The following is a 19,161-nucleotide window of genomic DNA, read 5'->3' on the forward strand; positions in this document are numbered from 1 at the left end:
AAGGAGAGCGAACATTACACCAAGTCCTCGCACTGGTTCTTTGGCTATTTTAAAATTGATTTTATGATCCTTTTATTGGATTAAACAGCTTAACAGTCTTGATCCTGCCTATTTATCAGATTTACGAATGTCCCGTAAACGGCTCTAGATGGCTTTGGCCTTTTAATGATTCCCAATGTCAGATCATCTAGTTATTATGGTCCACATCTCTGCAACAGTCTTCCTGAACTCCACCAGGGCAGCATGGAATGTTGATATTTTTAAAAGCAAGACCTACATTTTACTCTGTTTTTTTTTTTAATTGATTTTAGTTTGAAATGATTTTGTATGTTTAAACGTTGTAGGCTGTGTTTTAACACTTCACTTTTCTAATGTCTTATTTTGCAATTTCATTTTTTGACTTATTCTTCCTGTGGTATTTCCTGTGTTATGACGTTGACTCCTTTATTGAGTCCTTCATTTATAGCAAACTCGTGTATGGATGAATTGGGAGGGCGGGGCTATGGAAGGATCATTGTTTTTATGTGTTTTTGTCTTCTGCTCTGTAAAGCATTTTATGTTACATTCTATTTGCAAAAAGCTGCTGTACAAAAGAAAGACTAATTAACTGACGGACAAATATTTGTGGCGACTCCGCCCCTCTGCCTTGTACCCGCACAGCGCCGGTTTACAAAACGCGCTGCCCCAGATGTCCCTCCGAGTCTCTCACTTCCATGGTGACGAATCCAAACCGGAGACCATCGGCGCTCTTTTCAAACATCTTTACCGCGGAAACATGTCAACACAATAGTTGAAGTTTCCCAAACGATAACGGAGAAATAGCTGCAATGCGATAATGAGGCTATTACAAGGAATTTGTCCGAGATACGGGACGTTTATGTCGGTGATGTAGAAGTACGTTGACGGTGGTGTAGCTAACGTTAGCCGTCAGGAAGGTAAGCTAGAAACTTCCTGAGATTTAACGCTAGCTGACTGGTTAATGGTTACTGACTAGCAGGCCGATGCTAACACAAGCAGACAATTTAGCCACACGACGAGTTAGTTTATTATCTAACATAGCTAACGTTAAGCTTGCTGCGTGATGTTAGCAAACATCAAATACAGGGCTAACTGTAGCATGTTTTTAGCCACTGTAATGGTTATTCACTCTGAACTCAACACAGGTCCAAACAATCTGCGTTTCATGTTCACTGGGGTTTTTTTTTTTTTTTGCAAATGTCTGTCATTAAACATTTTGAATTTAGCTTTCCTCCTAACTAATGTAACCGGTGCGCTTGTTTGTCGTGATGGTTTGACATTGAAATTGCATCTTTTGGCTGATAAACGGAAAAAAAAAAAACAAAAGTTAAAATCATAGAAGTCTGACATGCTCAGCAGGTTTTTACACTTACAAAGCTCGTGAACATATGTATTTGTTTACAATGAATTTCGAAACAAGTATCTTATTATTGTTGTTATCAGATATTTATTATCTGATCATTTTGTTATGTCATTTATATTAAAATTTTAGTCAAAATGTTCTTATTTTTTAATTCCTTTTCAAATGACCGAAGTTTAAATGATGTCATATTTACTGCAGTCTTTCCTCCACAAGCTTGTTCCCCAATATCTACAGAATATAATTTGTAGGACGAAGCACCTCTGTAACACCACCATTATTATTTATGATGGCATTTTGTGACACATTTTAAGTTTTTTTTTTTTTTTTTTTAAATGCAACTCCCACAATTTGGATATTACTTGGACGTATTGCTGTTTTGATAATATTTCAATTATGTGTTTATCCCTATTGGTCACTTCAGTGTCACACCACAACCATGACCAGCAATGCAGAGAGGAAATTTGTCAATCTACGGAAACGTCTGGATCAGCTGGGCTACCGACAACCTCTGGCAATAGAGTCGCTGCCACTAGTGGAGAAACTCTTCAGGTGAAACTTTTAAATACTCTCCTAATTCTATTACTATCACTAAGTCTATAGTTTTTTTTTTTTGTGTGGGGGGGGGTGACTTTGCAAGACAGCTTAGTAAAAATAGCATGGCTGAAAATCTGTGGGCAAAGTACTGCAGCTTTCATCATATTCACCACATTGTCTGTTGTTATACAAACTTGACATCTATCATCCCAGACCCTAGCAGCAAAAAAAAAAAAAAAAAAAAAAACTTTCATCTCCTTTGGGATGTTTTAACTTGTATGATCATCTGGGAAAATGCAGTTGTGGCATAATGTGTTTAAATTTAGTTGCCTTACTTCACATTGCTTCTCCTCTGATTTGCATATATGAAAATCACAGTGTTGAATCTGAAACAAAATGTTGTGCAGCCCTAATTTCAACCAGTCAGCAGGTGATTTGTTATATATTAGTAAGGGGAATAGTCCAACTGAAACACCCACCTATTCTTTTGTCACCATCAAACCCACACGTGGAAGATGGCAGGTTAACAAATGGGATGTGTTTTTTGTCATTTTGCTGAAAATGGGGAGGACATTCTCTTTCTCTCTCTCTGCCCCCAGTCAGTCAGAGTTCATCAGATGTAGTTAACTTGATGTTTTCCTCTATATTACAGTGATCTGGTCCATACAACTGAGAGCCTGCGCAATGTCAAACTGTCAGCAGGAAAGACTGAGAAAGAAAGCCGAAACTTGGATGCTCTTCTGGAGCCATACAGGGCCGAAAATGCCCAGGTGGTCAGGGAAAACAATGAGCTGCATCTCGAGCTCCTGAAACTGAAGGAGGAGAAAGATCGTGTCACCAGAGGTAAACTGCTGTCTCCTCAGCCCAGTCTGAAACATTTTCTCACATTCATCACCTGCATACAGAAAAGGCTGGTTTGCAAACCCCACATATTCCTGTCTGGTTCCAGAACTCAAAACCCACATCAGAAAATTGGACCACCAGACATCTGACCTAAAGTTCCTAAATAATCAATATGTGCATAAGGTTCGCTGTCTGGAGAAGGATAGCAAGGCTAAAGCTGAGCGCATCCAGCAGCTGCAGGAGAAGAACTTGCAAGCTGTTGTGCAGACTCCAGGTAATACTAGAGGAAGTTTTTTGACAGTGCTCTAAAAGTGATATTTGACATGAGTATATATTTTTGTCATCTGTTACTGCTGTCTTATACTTTCACAGGTGGAAAAAAACGCAGTATTCCCTTCAGACGGCAGAGAATGCAGATTGATGAGCTTGTACCTCCCTCTTCTACATCATCTTATCCTGTGCTGCAGCCTGATGATCCTTACATAGCTGACCTACTGCAGCTGGCAGACGGAAGGTTTGTTTTCATTTGTGACTGACAAACTTAATGATTGAGAGTAGCTGCTCGATGGTTGTGTTGATTGTTGATGTTTGCATCTGCATTGTTTCTGCTTGATTTGTGTAAATTTTATAGAATTCATGAGCTGCAGGAGGACATCATCAAAGTCAAGCTCGACCTGGAAAATGCTCAAGAGTATATCAAACACTTAAATACTCAGGTTAGTCAAACAGAAGCATATCAAACTTTGGAATGCGTAAGGTTTTAATAGAGATAATAAGATCTTGATTTGTTTTTTTAATACACTTCTATCAGGTGGAGGAGAGGGACAAAGAGATTGAACGTCTGAATCGTGTACTTCAAGGAGGAAGACCTCATGATGTAATTACACTTGAAGCTCAGAACGTCAGCAACGAGAAACTGATCGCCCATCTTAACCTTCAGGCAAGCGCGGCAGTCACTGCAGATGGAATATTTTTCTAATGCTATAGAAGGGTTTTTTTCTGAAAGAAAAAAGAGTATTAATGGTTGCTGGTCCTTGCTAACTGTAGTCCTTTTGTCTGTGTTACACAGATTGAGCACCTGCAGGAGACCAACAGGACACTAGAGCAGAAGATTGAAGGACTGCAGCAGAGAAAGAAAATCGCCTCCACCGAAGTAGCCAATCTGTCATTAAAGAACCTGGAACTGTGTGAAGAACTGACACACATCGATGACCTCGCGAAGCGGCTGGAGATGGACAAGGAACATGTTTTGGAAACTGCTGACATGGAGCTGCAAGAAACTAAAGTAAGAACATGAAGAGACAAAGAGAAATAAAAAGAAAATATCTGCATTTACACTCATCAAATATAAATATACATGGTAGCAAAATCTGATTTTAATCCAATGAAAACAGCTCACAAAGTCTAAGTGTTTTCTCAACAGAAAGAGATTCTAAGGCAGCAGAAAATCATCGAAGACTTGGAGGACATCATCACAAAAATAAGAAGGGTGTGTACAGTATATGGTGTCTAATGTGCTTAATTGTAATGTATTTAGTATGTAATAGGTATTGTCTGTGCAAATATTGGCTCCGATATTGAGCATTTTTTTCCAGTACTTACTCTTTTTTTTTTTTTTTTTGTGATTTTCATGAAATACTTTCATTAAAAATGCATCACTTTGGCTCTGATACAGCCACCTCTCTCTGTCTGCAGTCACACTGGGGTCTTGAGCAATGTCTTGCCTGCAGCATGATCTGATTGGTTACACTTCATGGGCACTAGCTTATCAACACTGATGATAAGCTTTCTTTTAATTTAACATGTAAAAAAAATTAAAGGTAGTTCATTAAAGATTTGTGTTGGATATGTTGTTATTCAAGATTCTGACACCAAGATTTTAATTTTTCCTATGAAAGTATATCTATTCCAAGTGTCCTTGATGATCTGTCTCAGTATCTGACCTGAAAAAAACAGATCGGTCAGCCCTTAATCTTGAGTTAAACATAAACTGGTGTTTGTTGAAATGACAGGAGCAGTCAGAAGGTGACTTTGAGAAAGACCGACTCAGAGATCAGCTTGTGGAGCTCAAAGAGCAGAATGAGAAGATGGAGGGACTCATGAATTTTCTGGAGGATGAGAAAATCAGGCTGCAGAACAAAGTAGAGAAAATGATGGCAGCTGGTAAGCAGCAGTTTGATGTACCCCAGCTGTCCAAAGCTTTTGTTACATCAGCTTTGCACTAGTGTGTTGCTGACTTGTTACTGTTTACTAGACAAAGACCTGGTGTTGGAGTTGGAGACCATGCGTGCCAAACATGGTGTTTGTGGAAGGGAACGCTCTCCGTCTCGCCTGGACGCGTTTGTTAAGAGCCTAGAGGAGGAGAGGGATTACTATCGTCAAGAGGCCGAGCGCTACAAAAGAGCCAGAGGAGCTGGTGGTCTGGATGTAAGCCCCGGTCGCAGTCCAACCAGAGGCAGGAGCCCAAAGTCCAGAGTAATCAGGGTAAGACACAATAAAAGTACTTGGTTAGGCTGAATAGATGAAGTTTCTCATAAAACTGGTGCAAAAAGTAAAGAATAATGGCTTCAAATTTTCAGGGAGGTGCTGCAGAGGCAGAACTGTTACATTTAATTAAGGAAAGAGATGAGCTGAGGGCTGCGCTGCTGGACTTTGAGAAGCACATGGAGGATATTCAAAGCAATGTAAAGGCTCTCAGCACTGAGAGAGAACATTTTAAAACCTTGTATAAACAGGTACGTTTAGAGACATTCTGCCAGCCTACTTGCTCTTAAAATATACCAAATTTATTTATACTTCTAAGGATGAAATGTGCTTGTTTTGCTTAGGCGCAAGATGACCTAAAGTCGGCCCGAAACGTAGATATGTCAGCTGACATCTTGAAACTCGAGGAGGAGGTGAAACGCGCAGAAGTCAAAATTGAGCAGTTGACCACTGAAAGAGATGCACTGATGGAGAGGTTGAAGGTCAGTCCAAGGGTAACACTCACATTATAATGACGCCCTATTATTGTCCTGTAGAAGATAGTCAGCTGTGAAAACATTTTTCCGGTACACAGTGTAATTGGGATTACATGGGGTGGCAAATTCAAAGCAAAACATGAACCCTTGACTTCTACAGTGAGGGGAGCTGGTGTCTCTGTGCTGTGGGGGGCATTATGGGAGCAGGGTATGGGTGGTATGGTGTTATTCTGCACTAACATAGTGCTTTTCTACTTTAATCCCATACCGTGCTTTCTGCATTCACTTATGCAAGGATACATGTGACGAAATGTAGTGGTGCCTAAGACAAATGTTTGACATGAAGAGAGACAACATGAGGAGATTCTTTGTCATCATTAACAGAGTTGTAATTGATTTAGGTGCTGCTGGACTTTGGAAGAGCTTTAATTTGTACATACTTTCCATTGATGGAGGCCATACACGGTAGAAAGTCCTCATCTGTTCAGAAACCCTGTGCTGTTTTTACACACTGCTCAGCCCCCTCAAGAATGATTACTGACACAGTGCTACAGCATAATCTGTCTCCAGCTGCTCATTGATTGTGTATTTTTCTGTGTTCGACAAGCACATTAATTGATCATTTAAAAAGAATTGTGTGTTGCTGCACTGCTTGTTCAGCTCACCTCAGCAACCACATTTCCATACTGTAAATAAGTTTTATAATTTAGAATGTGTATATGTATCTGCAGGTTGCCCATACTTCAGCTCTCACAGACAGACAAGGAGAGGAGAGGAGGATTCTTGACCTGGAGAATGCTGTTAAGAGTGTGAGCGTGATGGAGATTTAATTAAACCTTTGGATATATTTTCCCCTACCCAGTGTTCATAATGTGTGAAATCTCATTGTACCGTGTTATGTAATGTTCACTACTCCAGCTTTGGTTTTAAATAAGGTTGTGTTGCTGCCTTTCCACCCGGCACATTGTAGAAAGCCTTTATTGTCATTATTTAAAGTACAACCAAATTTAATTCATTGTATCGTCGTTCTGGGTGGTAGCTAGAGCGAGAGAGATTGGACCTGCGATCACAAGTGTGTCTGCTGAAGGAGAACAGGGAGGCTGCAGAGGAGGAGCTGAAGGTTCGGTCCGCTGCTCTGGTCCACAATGCAGAGGAGGTGGCCCAGCAGAGGGCTGAATCTAATGCTCTGAGGTATCAAACTGTGATGTCGTATGTATGTCTGCTGAAGCCTCTTCTACTCCAGGACTTCTCTGAAAAAATTTACTATTATTTAGCCAAAAATCTGTTAAGTGAATATTCTAGTACAAGTTTACCAAATGATGAACAAAATATCAATGTAATGCTCTTTTAAAGTGTTTAAATATCAAGGAGTGTCCTGTAAAAATAAACTGACATTTTCGACATTATTGTTTAACAAATGGGCCGAAATAAGGTAGCACAGACTCACTGACTTTAGGGTATGTGGAGGAGTATACTGTTACGCATAGTCACCCCAGAAAAGGCCATTCTGAGCCAAGAAAACCAGGAACATACTGTTTTCTTTACACAACCAATCACAATGCCATTACGAGTAATTGTTTCAGTGTGTCATCTCCTGAAGCTTAATTTTGTTCCCGTCAAGGAGCAAAACAACCTAAATGAAATGATGACTTGCAGTAAGAGATTGTTGTATGTCTTGCCACAAACTTGTTAGGGAACTGATGGACTTCTCCCTGTCTGTCTTTAGGCTGCTGCAGGAGCAGATGGAGCAGTCACTGTCTGGTACTCAACACAGGCTGTCGGTGAAGATGAATGAGCTGCACGCGGCCCACGAGCAGATTGCAAAACTGGAGGAGAGAATGGGTGAATATGCTGCTGCAGTCGGTGCCGTGCATTGTTCTGCTTTTTTCCTCTCCGCGACTGCTCTGCTGTTTGCTTAATTTCGGTTTGCCTGCCAGGAGAGCTGAGTCAGCAGAGCTCCAAGCACAGGGAGGAGGTAGCTGTCCTTCACAAGTCAGTCTCTGCCCTGGATAGAGAGAAAGATGCCCTGCAGGATGAGGTGGATCAAAAGACTGAAAAGCTGGTTGTTCTCCAGGAGGAGCTATCAAAGAAGGTAGTTGTCATGACAAACCTCAGCAAGATGACAAGCTTTTATTTATTTAATTTTCAAGTCTCTATGAAAACAATACACGGATGCCTATATGTACACTGAAGAAGGTAATTAATCTTGTTAATGTTCCTTCTGTCCATACTCCCCCTCCAAAGTAATTCTAGTGTAGTTAATAAGGGATCAATTTCTCTTTTTGTGGAAAAATGCTCCATAAGGTTTAACCACAGGTATTATGAGCCATCAGCAGTTACCATTAGTCAAATTAAGTGGGTGTAATCCAAAGTTTACAGGGTTTTTAGTAGAGGATTCACTTTTTTGTTGCTGTGCCTCCATTGCAGGTGAGCAGATAAATACAATTTGAGGAAAGAGAAAGAGGGATTTTTGCTCTAAAAAGACTCTAAAGGTGGAAGAAGTCTTCTTGACCAAGTGATGAGTACTTATATTAACTCTGGGTAGTCTTAAAACTGCGTTTTTGCACAAAAAGAGGACTGTGGCTGTTGTGTTCTCTTAAATTTGGAAACACATTAGTACGGCATCTCCTCATTGCTGTTGTGGAGAAGAGGACAGAATGCAATGACCCGAAACTCTTTCCATGTATCAAATGTACTTGTATTAAAATAGACTTTAAATTTGCCGCAATGCTCTAAAAATTAAAAGAGAATTTTAGTTCATTTATAACTACTGTGCTTCCCATTAATGTGTCTGTTATGGTTCTAAGTATTATGGTGACTGTGCAGTTTCTTCCTCTGTTGTGGAGATTTGGGGAAGTGGAGTTTAATAGGAGACAATTAGCATGAGCTTCCTGCAGCTTTGCAAAGAAAGCTGATTTTTACATGAATCATTTTAAACATTCGTTCCCATTCCGATTGAACGTTAAAAGAAATTAGCTGAAGCACGATTTTCCATCAATTTTTTGTTTTTCCTTTATGGTTAAGTCAATCTTGGTCGTGGCTCTCACTTGGTTTTTGGGAAGGTGAAACTCCATCTCCAGGAAATTAATATCTATCGGTTCAGGAATGACTTTTTGGCCCACACTAAAAGCTAACTGCACATGTGAACAAAGTAGGATGTGCAGATAAATATGCCAGTGATTAGGCCAGCCACCAAGTATTCCTGGATGGAGATTTCTAATGCAGTCAGCAAAATGTCTGTTGCAGGAGCTTTTTTGTGTTTAAATTAGGTCAGACTGAATACAAATGTGTAAAGAGATTCATCTAAAACAAAAAATGGTGGGAAGCTGTAGGGACCTCATCGTAATTGTTCCGCTAAATGCCATTCACAAGCTGTGTTGTGCATCTCTTCATTTCCTTTCATTTCCACAGCCGAGGTCGGTGTGTGTGCAAAGGTAGCATGACTCATAGAGCTGCAACAGTCATATGAATGGGAAATGCACCACGTTGAAATATGCCAAAATCCTGTTTCAATCTAATTATGGTTCGTGTTTAAAGAACACTAATATTGGACAATTCTGTGACATTTATGCAGGAAAAGACCCTTGCAGATGTGAGACTCACAGTCACAAACATGGACACCTCACTAGCGTAAGTATTGTACTCTCTGGGTTTGATGTTATACAACTAAATGCCATGACAAAAAGGCCATGCAAGAAGCCACCCGTTTCTATTAATAAACTGATAACTGTTGACATGTAGTGATTTTAACCCTTCCAGTCAGCTGCAAGGAGCGTTGAATAGCCGGGAGAGGGAGACAGCCAGTCTGAGGAGACAACTGGATGCGTCTCAGGAGGAGCTGGCTGGACTCAGGAGAGACAAAGAAATCACAATCAGGGAGAACAGGAGGCTGCAAGATGACCTGGCCACAATGACCAGAGAAAACCAAGTAAACAATGAATGTTACTGCCATCATTAAGCAGCAGTTTATTCTGTCAAACACTAGGGAAATGAAAGAAACAAAAGTAGTAACACCAGCTTCACTTGTCTCTTTGTCCAGACGGTACATGTGGAAATGGAGGAGGCTTTGCATGAGAAGGATGAGCTGAAGTTGAGGGTCCACTCATACATATCTGAAGTGTCCAGAATAGAGAAACTGATGGCCTCAAAGGCAAGTAAAAACCCTATACTCGTACAGCTATTTGAAGTTCTATACAGTATATACTTTGGGCATGGTCTTATAAAAGCTTGTCAGTGACACCCTGTAGATGCCCTCTGCTGATTGTTGACCCACAGGAGCAGGAGAACAGGGATTTGCTGGAGCGTTTCAGGATGGCTCACTCTGACGTGGAGGAGCGGGAGCAGAAGTTACAGCATGCTGAAGGCATCAATAACTCCATCCGCCTGGAGCTGCTGTCCTCAGATACAGAACGCAGACACCTCCGAGATACTGTCGGTCACCAAGAGAGAGAAATCCAGCAGGTGAGACACATTACAATGAGATTAAGATTTCACTGGACACTTAAACATTTGATGTCACTTTTTTTTTTATACCGGTGTGTCTTAAATGTTCTTTCCACCCTGCTGTTTCTCCAAGCACATGCAAGCACTGCAGGCTTATGAGGCCCAAGTATCGTCTCTGGTTCGTGGGATGTCCCGACTCGAGGAGGAGCTACACAAAGCACAGGAGGAGAAGGCTGCTCTCCTCTCGGATCTGGCTTCTGTCAGGGAGCTCTGTGTCAAACTGGACTCTGGCAAGGAGCTCACTGCACGCCAGCTCACCTCCAAGAGCATGGACGTCGAGAGGGTGAGGCCTGCTGTGGTTTCGATATGTTCTTAAACACGCTTCCTCTGGTCTTGGCAGTGAAACGGGTCGCATTCCGCTGTGCGTGCACTCTGCTACATCAGTGGTAGTTATCTGTCTTGTGATATTTATGCTTTCTGTTTTTAGGTCACAGGAGAACTGGAGGATGTTCGATCCGAGGCGGAGCTTCTTAAGAAACAACTGGCCAGTGAGCGACTGACTGTGCGTAACCTTGAGACGCTGCTGTCCACCAATCGGCAGAAGGAATTCCAAACACATTTGACGGCCAGCGAGAGAGAGTCAGAGCTGAAAGTCCTACGTGACAGGCTCACACTGGCTGACAGCAAAACGTAAATAAATCCAGTTCAGTGTCTTGGTTTGAACTGAATTAAATGTCATTTTTTAAAAAGTTGTTGATTATTATTCATGTGTGTGCACAAAGTGCAGAGCATGCCAGGGAGGTGTCCCAGCTCCGTGGCAAAGTGTCTCAGCTACAGACCGAGATGGACGTTCTCAAAAGACAGCTGACCACTGAGCGCTTTGAACGGTGAGTTAAAGTAGATAGAGATAGTTGATTTTTACTCTGATGTCTTGGACTGAAACCCAACAGTCATAGATCCTTTTCAGTTTCCCAGAGTGCAAGTTTACCTCTTCACCAACACTCTAAACCCTCCCCAAAAAGTAGCCTCAACTGGTACAAAGCTTTGGATTGTTGAGTTTTCTGTTCTCTGTTCAGAGACCTACTACTACCTACTATGCTAAGCACTGTGAGATGACGTGTTGTGAATCTGCGCTATATAAATAAAATTGAATTGAATTGAAAGCAGCGGAAAGCAGCATGTTGAAGAAGCTACATGAACATTGTACTGAAAACTAGATTGAACATTAACCTGATTATCTGCTGATGTAAGTAATTGCCTATGATTTTATTTGGCGATCACCTCATCAATCCGTTTAAAAAGTTGATTTCAGCTCTCCTGAACAGACATTTTACTGCTACCAAAGTGTCGAGATTTAGTGTATTACATACAAGATACAAAAGGTTTTATATAAGCACTGAAGTGACTCCACTAATGTCTACATATGATGTATTCTGTAGCCACATAATCACATTGCTGTTCACAAAGAGATTATTTTCTCTCATTAAGATCGTTTTTAACATGGATTTGACTGGAAAAAAAACAGTTTTATCATCGTGTTATCAGAATGTAGAGACATTAGTGAGAATTTCACACTGCAAACCAGTTAAAGTTGTCTTGTTGTAGCTGAATATAGACCTATTACTTGATCCATGAGAGAGTTTTGAAGTTAAGTTTAGACTGTCCTACTTCTTTTTAAAAATCTGGCTGAATCACTGCCCAGTGTGACATCAAACCCAAATATGTTAAATAGTCTACCATTCAAAATACATGTATTCATATTTTTCGCTATAATTACTTCATTTTTGATCAAAATTGTTGCATGCTTTCTTCAAAATGTCAAACTAGTTGACTAAACTTGACTTCAGCTCTGCTTTAATATAGTGTTTGAAAAGTGTGATCGATAAAGTAATTATTTTAGCATTTTGCAAGCTTTAATACTTATAACTACATGTAGGTGGCTCGACCAAGACAGTGGGGATACAAACAAAACATTTTAATCTAGTCTCATTGCCTCTGTTTCCTCAGTGAAAGGGCAGTTCAGGAGATTCGCCGACAGGGTTTGTCATTCTCATCCCTGCAAAGCTCGTCACCCCTCAGTGTCTCCAGTGGTTCTCACCATGTCTCCCCAGAACGCTCCATCCTCCGAACTCTTGACCGCTCCACTGACAAGACAGCTGACAAGTAAGACCTTGGGCATGAAAATGATGAAGTGGTTTTAATATTTTTAAACTGCATAAAATCTGAGTGAAAGATACTGCAAACCAATATTTAATTTTTTAAAGTTGATTTTCTCTTAAAACCAAAATAAATTAGCCCTTACTCTGAACCCCATAACCCACCAGCAAGTTTGAAAGACCTTTGATCTTTTTTTAAATGGGCAAAATTGCACTATTTACCACAGCCAGAAATGGTAAAAACACAAAGAATCGCTGGATATTCAGCATTCCAGCTGTCCTTGAACTAATCCTATGAGACCTTGGGTTCCACTGGAAAAAATATACATATCTAATGTTAACATTGTGATATTTGATCAAAATCAGTTTATTCTTCATTTAAAATTTACCTAAATAAACCATTTGCACCAGATTCTGTTAAAAGGCATCATGAAAAAGAGAACATTCTGCAATCATCAGCACAACCAAGAAGGTATTTGAGACTCAGCTGACTGTAACCAACAGTCATGAGACAAAAATTCAGGGACTTTTTTTGGTTGAACTGCAGGCTGTGTTTACAGAGAGCAGAAATGAAACAATTGTGGGGAAAATGGTTAAAAATGTAGTCGGAACAAAATATCTATAGCCTGTAGAGCTAGCATATTTTTCCTATATTAGTAATACCTGTGGGCACCTGGATAAGTGTTGTGGATGTTGAATCAAGGTTTATTTTTATTTTTTGTGAAATAAATAATTAAGGAAATTCAACTTAAAAATGTGGGTTTAGCAAAAAAATAAATAAATAAAGCCCAGTAACTCCTTGGGGTTCAGAGGGTTAATTTACTTTTTATATCAATGCCTGTTTAAAACCTCTTTTCTTCTCTTTTTAGGAGTGTTAGCTTCAAGGATTAACAACTACAATGGCAAATGAAGGCACAGATGAGTGAGTCAGAAACCACTAGATGCTTGAAGTTTGTGTCTGGACATGAAATGAAGTGAACGCCTCCACAAACGTCGACATGAACTGGCCTGTAGCATACCTCAGTGCCACTTAATTGTTCCATCCGACCAGACGCACACAGAATGAAATCATCCCTTGGCAGTACTAAAGCAAATAACTGTTCTAACATTTGAACAAATTGCGTTTCCTTTTCGAATATCCAACTTGTCATTGACTCTACTTGCACTGCAAAGTGTTCACTCTGTCAGTATGTTGTACAGCCACTGATGAAAGTTGGATTCCAGGAATTAGTCACAAATGTGAATTTGACTCCCAGTATTTTTACGCTCAAACATGTAGCAACAGAAGTGTTTGTTATGCCTGAAGTTTGGTGTATTATCTTTAATATTCATGTTTTTAAAATAATGTTAAATTATTAAATTATTCACAAAATAAAGTGATACAAAAATCAGAAACGGCAAAGACGTACATCACAAAATGGGAATTTCAGTTTTATTAGATGGGAAATAGGAAAGATGGGAGACAGAATTAAAAAAAAAAAACAAAACACACAAGCAGGATTTGAAACCTTTAACCCTCCCAATACATGGTTTGTGTTTTAGCCTGCTAAACCACTGAATGCCCACTGAAGCCATTTAACATTTACCTTTTCTATCGTCTACAGCACTGGAACAAAAAAGTTGCACACACAGTTTGGTCTTGCAACCATATTAACATTTTCATAATCGAATACTGCATCAAATTATTTCCTGTAACAGTCCATACAACATATGTATCAGTAACTTTTTCCTGTATTTGATTTCAAGCTTTAGTGGTTTTGAAGTCTCTTCCAATAATCAGCATTTTGCGGTGATATGAAGACATCACCAGTTAAAAAAAAAAAAAAAGTTGTAACAGCTCTGAAAATACCGTTTGTTCCTTAGGAATAAAAATAGTACAAATGATTCTCTATAAAAAATAATCTCAGAATTATATAAAACATTGCACATTTAATGCTGGCAGTGTTCAGTGGTTGTGTTGGGGAAGGGATAAGTGAATAGAGAAAAGTCTAAAATGTACTTGGGCAGGAGTTCCCTCAGTAGCTTCTGTGGTAAGCTGCACAAATAATAGTGTAACGTTACTGTGGTGACCGGCTTGTACCACGTTTGCCTCTCTGGGAAGTGAACATCAGGAGGTGCTCCGATGCGCTGGAGCACAAACTCCGCGTCACTTTCGAGGTTCTCTTGGGAACCAATGAAATCGTAAGAAACGGCACATGGTTGGCACAAGTTGTACATGGGCATCCAGTGGTCATTCATGCGCTCCACGTCCTCATCCAGCAAGTAACGGACGAACTCTGCAAAGGTCACATCATCTCCTGTGATAGACGAGTCCTTAGCGTGGCCCTTTCTGTACCGCTTTATTATCTCCACCCCGTACTTCTTCTGGTAGGACTCGATCTCCCCAAACTTGTTCCTGTATGCAGAAAGCAGCCGCTCCATTGGCTCCCGCACAAACATGAACTTGAAATAGTGTTTGAGTCGGTAGCTGATCTCCTCGGGCTTCAGGCTGGACAGAAATAGCAGGTCGCTGTGGTGGTCCATCTTGATGTTGACGTCGACGCTCTCCAGGGTGCCGCTCAGGACCTTCAGGACCCTCTTCCAGTTGGAGCAGGCCACCTTGGGGACGTAGCAGTAGAGGAAGCGGTACTCGTCGTTCACCAGGATGTGCTGCAGCACAATCTTCCTCTGCGGGGGGCTCAGGGACCAGACGCTGTGGGGCATGTTCTTCTGGCTGCACATGGTCCTGATGGTGCGGTTACGGATCTCGTGGAGGATCTAAATGTAAAAACAACCAGTGATTTAAAGCTACAGTAGACAGGAATCATGGAAAAGGGAAAAAATACACAATCCTCCTCCGACAACTGTTCCCTCTCCACCTCCCTGTTCTAAACATCTTCCACGGGGTTTCTGCAGGGCATTAAAAAGAATTAATAGTCATTAAATTGATTTTGTGAAAATTAAGGCCTTAAATGGAATTAAAAATCATTAAATTTGATTCTCAGTGGCATTGAAAATTCTTTGTGCAGTTTTCAAGAAAAATATTTGACAAGAATAATATATAATCATAGACTGCGATTCATCAGATATGTGCATCTGTGTAAACATGCTGAAGCATTGCAATAATTGCTCCGGCCGGTCAGGTACCAGCAGGCTGGACCAGGTGGAGGAGAGCTGGGAAGTGCAAATTCCAGCAAAAATGGCTAGAAAACGTGGAATTCGGAGGATGACTACAGCCTGTGGGTGGTCAGGGGTGGTTGCCAGATTCAAAAACTGAAATGTAGGGACAGTTTTCATAGAAAAATCTTCTTTTACAAAAAACAAACCTGTGTAATTTGTTGAGTTCACAGTCATGGCATTAAAATTTTTACAGTATAGCATTAAAACGGCATTAAAAGGCATTAAATTTGACTGGCTGATTGCTGCAGAAACCCTGTTCCACTTCACAAGGACATCTTAGTGGCTCCACCTATAGCAAGGCATTTTAAAACTGAATAGCCAGGCTAGTTAGTATTGCAGATATTTCTATTTTAGCTCTTGCTGGGCAAAACATTTCAAACATCCTTCTTATCATTCTTCATGGAACAAATGATGCAACTTTCTCAATTCACGTGTTTGAGGTTCCTCATTATAGATATTGCAGATATCTGCAGCTGAATTATGACTAATGGTGATTCCAGTTTCAGATGCTTACAGTTTAATTCTGACTTGTTATAATTCTAGTTCAATATTTCTTTAATTCCCTTCAATTTAAGAATATCTCCAATGGCCTTTTTGGTTATCTTAAATTAAGTTTTAACTAGTCAGTATGATGCAGCAGATATCTTGAACTGGAATTCCTCCTGTCAAAATATATAATTACAGATACCCAGAATTGACAAAGCAAAACGACAATGCAGATAACTGTAACGGTGCCAAAAGATGCTGGAGGTGGGAGGCAGCGTCCCTTTCAAACATGTGTCACTGCACCCCTAATGGCATATGACAAGCTGTTTTATCTCGATATCAGAGCAGCCTGAGGCCAAAGTTTTAGTAAAAATCAACCACAAATCTCTAATGAACGTAGCTCATGTTCTCAACAGACTCCTTGCTGATAAGCTCCTTCTACTTTACAGCATTTTCTACCAACAGCCACGGCAGCAGCTGCTATCACTTCTGCTAACACTGTGCATATGTTTTGCAGAAGAAGTCTCATATTTGTGACGTCATGCACAGTATTTGAAATATCTTCAATTAGTCAAAACGGATCTTGTTAAAGATAACTGGAATACAAATTCTGCCAGGTGTAAATACAACCAGCCCATGCTGCACCACAGATTGATGACGCAATATTATGACAAACCAGTAGGTTCCAACTGAATCAAACTGTACACACATTTTCTAATGGCAGCTGTAGTCTGACTCACCGAATGTAGGATGGATGTATGAGCCTGCTATTGGCTGATCATTACAGGCAGCTGTTTCTTTCCTGTTTTCTTTACTGCAGGAAACGACAACAACCACCCCAGAGCAGCGACCTACTACACTTGAAGTTTTGCAGAAGATTTGGATCATGCAGTAAGGCAGCCCTGCTAATTTTTTTTTCAGTGGATTATCAATTTTAATCACAGTTCTCATCTTCCTGCATGCAAATGTTTCACCAAGAAAACACCAAAATTGCATCCTTTGCTTACACCTGCTAATGACAACTGTGACTGTTTTACCAAGCTAGAGCATTTCCCCCCAAGAGCAGAAAGATAATGTGACACAGCCCATCCATTATGTTCTACAGGATAGACTGGAAATTAGAGATCGGGGCAGCTACAGTACGTACTAACAGTAAAAAGTATGAAGTATGGAAGACAGGCATTGTTGCTACTTACACAATCTCACCCTCTGAGTATAAAAGACCAATGATTGGATAAAACCTCTTGTTTGGGGCTAAATTTTCTAAATCCTGAGCCAAGATGAGATGCAGAAATGTAGTTATCTCTCAAAACACTTGTACTGCGAGACACTGAAACGTTAGTGGAAGTTTTGTCCACTGATGCCAAACAAATCTTGCCTATCTCTGCTTTAAGGATGCATTCCTCCGATTTTACGCATAAACATTTTGCGAGTAGTGCTTTGCATACAAGCTGCAGGTGTAGTGAAGGCATTTAGCAGCCAGAGCAGGGTAATGAAGAGCTCGTCTCAAGTTGCATTAAGGTCATAAACATCAGGATAGACCTGCCAGTACTGGTGTGATTTTGTCTTCTCCAGAAACGCAGCTGCCACACGTCAGAGGAAACCGCTTTAAAGCCTTTAAGCCACTGTTCATAGCAGATCTACAACTGTTGCGAAATAGTTCGTACGCAGGCACGACTCTACCTCAATTCTGTCTCTTGAACCACACACTCTCCTTCACGGTTTCGTTTCATGACTTTTACCTGCCACTCCGCTTCCACCTCGTCGGCGCTGCGCTTCCCCGCCTCCCGGATGAAGTCCAGTCGCCTGCGGTCCCCCCGAGGTGAAGGCGTCTCCATGCTGTTCAGCATTCCTTTCTCGATCATGAGCAGCAGGCCTCCGGATGCTACGATCACCAGGAACGTTAGCACAGACGGCAGCACGGCGGAGCTGCGGCGCACCGAGAGGGAACTCACCGCGCTCCGAAACTTTAGAAGGGAGCCGCTCCGAGCCGCTGCGCCCCGGTTCATCCCGTAGTCCTGCCGACGAGGGAGCATGCTTCCAGTCCCGTGTGTCTCTTTCATACCGATCAGCTTCTTTAAGATAAACTCTAACTACTACTTACGGGGGAAAGAACACTGCTTTACCTACCACGTACCCATACTGGAGTTCAGAAGTGCGTAAAGTGCGCAAAAATGAGTGAAAACAGGAATTCCGATGAAGACTGTCAAAGTAAAACACCATCGCTCAACGTGGTGTTTTGTTTAAAATAGTTTAGATTTAAAGGGGGAAAGGCGTAATTAGTGAGGAGAGCACTAAATTGTTTTCCTCTCGTATGGTATTTTTTTTTACAGAGCAAACTAATATAAAGCGAGCACGACTTTAAAACAAAATGTTCAGAATCAGTTTTACAGCCAAGTAGGTTTTCACAAAAGAGGATTTTAATGTGGTGATTTTGGTTCATTAGTAAATGCCGAGAGAATAAGTGGATGAAAAGATTTAAAAAAGAGGTCGTGTTGCAAGTCAACAAACAGCAATTGTTACAAGACCAAAAACAAACAACAGCAACAAAAACCCAACAAGTTCAGCAAATCCAAGGAATTTTAGGTGATAAAAGTAACAGAAATGATTACACTGTGCAGTAATGTGCAAATTGTTCGTTTTACATGGGATATGGTGCAAATAACTTATGTGCAAACAATAATAATCCTATTTTAAAGCTAAGTCGCCAATACATTTTAGCACCAAAACGCACAAACTTATAAAGACTAAAATGGAAAATAAATAAATCATAATGCACTTTTTTTGTGAAAATGTAATGTATGTATGTTTGCAGGCAGTAGGCTCTTTTGTGTCTATGTGCACTGAACTCCTGATGCAGAGGGAGGTGCTGAAAACGCTCTTATTCTCAGCACCTTAAAGTTCTACACTCAAATTTTTTGGCCTAGTATAATTTGAACAGGTTTTACAGATGTTTTACAGATTATAATTTGCAAAATCACAGAAAAAAAGGTCATATTTACATGTTAACCACAGAAAAATAGGCCAAAACTAAAAGTATTTTTATAGGGATTGTTCTTTTACAACGTTTAACTGTAAAATTGCCATTTTTTAAAAAACTGTATTTAAATCAGCAAAAATATTCTTTTCAGATATTTGCTGTTATTTGAAAGAAAACTTATGCTTCCAGCATACAGTGCCGATCTTTAACAAGACTAAA

At 40.4% G+C, this 19,161-nt stretch overlaps 2 protein-coding genes across 5 annotated transcripts; one reads left to right on the plus strand and one right to left on the minus strand.

The window, feature by feature from the left end:
- Positions 1–548: 548 nt before the first annotated feature.
- cep135 (centrosomal protein 135) lies at positions 549–16,853 on the plus strand. Of its 4 annotated transcripts, XM_055016648.1 has the most exons (27): positions 552–935; positions 1,803–1,930; positions 2,568–2,758; positions 2,865–3,032; positions 3,131–3,272; positions 3,390–3,474; positions 3,570–3,698; positions 3,828–4,043; positions 4,182–4,247; positions 4,771–4,921; positions 5,013–5,242; positions 5,338–5,493; positions 5,587–5,724; positions 6,450–6,527; positions 6,758–6,909; positions 7,445–7,560; positions 7,656–7,810; positions 9,293–9,348; positions 9,478–9,646; positions 9,758–9,868; positions 9,994–10,179; positions 10,295–10,504; positions 10,649–10,851; positions 10,944–11,048; positions 12,169–12,324; positions 13,187–13,239; positions 16,783–16,853. In XM_055016648.1, exons 2-26 carry the CDS (start codon positions 1,818–1,820, stop codon positions 13,206–13,208), a joined length of 3,504 nt encoding a protein of 1,167 aa, XP_054872623.1. In that variant the 5' UTR covers positions 552–935; positions 1,803–1,817; the 3' UTR covers positions 13,209–13,239; positions 16,783–16,853. The 4 variants fall into 4 exon arrangements, with proteins under 4 accessions (XP_023127564.2, XP_054872623.1, XP_023127563.2 ...); XM_023271794.3 differs by lacking the exon at positions 16,783–16,853 and having other exon boundaries at positions 554–935; positions 13,187–13,614; XM_023271796.3 differs by lacking the exons at positions 13,187–13,239; positions 16,783–16,853 and having other exon boundaries at positions 549–935; positions 10,949–11,048; positions 12,169–12,310.
- chst14 (carbohydrate (N-acetylgalactosamine 4-0) sulfotransferase 14) lies at positions 13,724–18,125 on the minus strand. The gene is made up of 2 exons (XM_023271808.3): positions 17,705–18,125; positions 13,724–15,074 (listed from the first exon to the last, which is right to left on the minus strand). The coding sequence occupies exons 1-2, from the start codon at positions 18,023–18,025 to the stop codon at positions 14,247–14,249; spliced, it is 1,149 nt and encodes a 382-aa protein (XP_023127576.1). The 5' UTR covers positions 18,026–18,125; the 3' UTR covers positions 13,724–14,246.
- Between the last annotated feature and the right edge of the window lie 1,036 nt (positions 18,126–19,161).

This window comes from Amphiprion ocellaris, chromosome 2 (genome assembly GCF_022539595.1).
Source record: "Amphiprion ocellaris isolate individual 3 ecotype Okinawa chromosome 2, ASM2253959v1, whole genome shotgun sequence".
Classification (NCBI taxonomy): domain Eukaryota; kingdom Metazoa; phylum Chordata; class Actinopteri; family Pomacentridae; genus Amphiprion; species Amphiprion ocellaris.

Excerpts from the sequence above, each read along its gene's own strand:
- chst14 (XM_023271808.3), bottom strand. The coding sequence starts at position 18,025 with ATGAAAGAGACACACGGGACTGGAAGCATGCTCCCTCGTCGGCAGGAC. Across the intron at positions 15,075-17,704 it reads AGGTGGAAGCGGAGTGGCAG|ATCCTCCACGAGATCCGTAA; the intron begins GTAAAAGTCATG and ends TTTTACATTTAG.
- cep135 (XM_055016648.1), top strand. The coding sequence starts at position 1,818 with ATGACCAGCAATGCAGAGAGGAAATTTGTCAATCTACGGAAACGTCTG. Across the intron at positions 3,033-3,130 it reads AGCTGTTGTGCAGACTCCAG|GTGGAAAAAAACGCAGTATT; the intron begins GTAATACTAGAG and ends ATACTTTCACAG. Across the intron at positions 5,725-6,449 it reads CACTGATGGAGAGGTTGAAG|GTTGCCCATACTTCAGCTCT; the intron begins GTCAGTCCAAGG and ends ATGTATCTGCAG.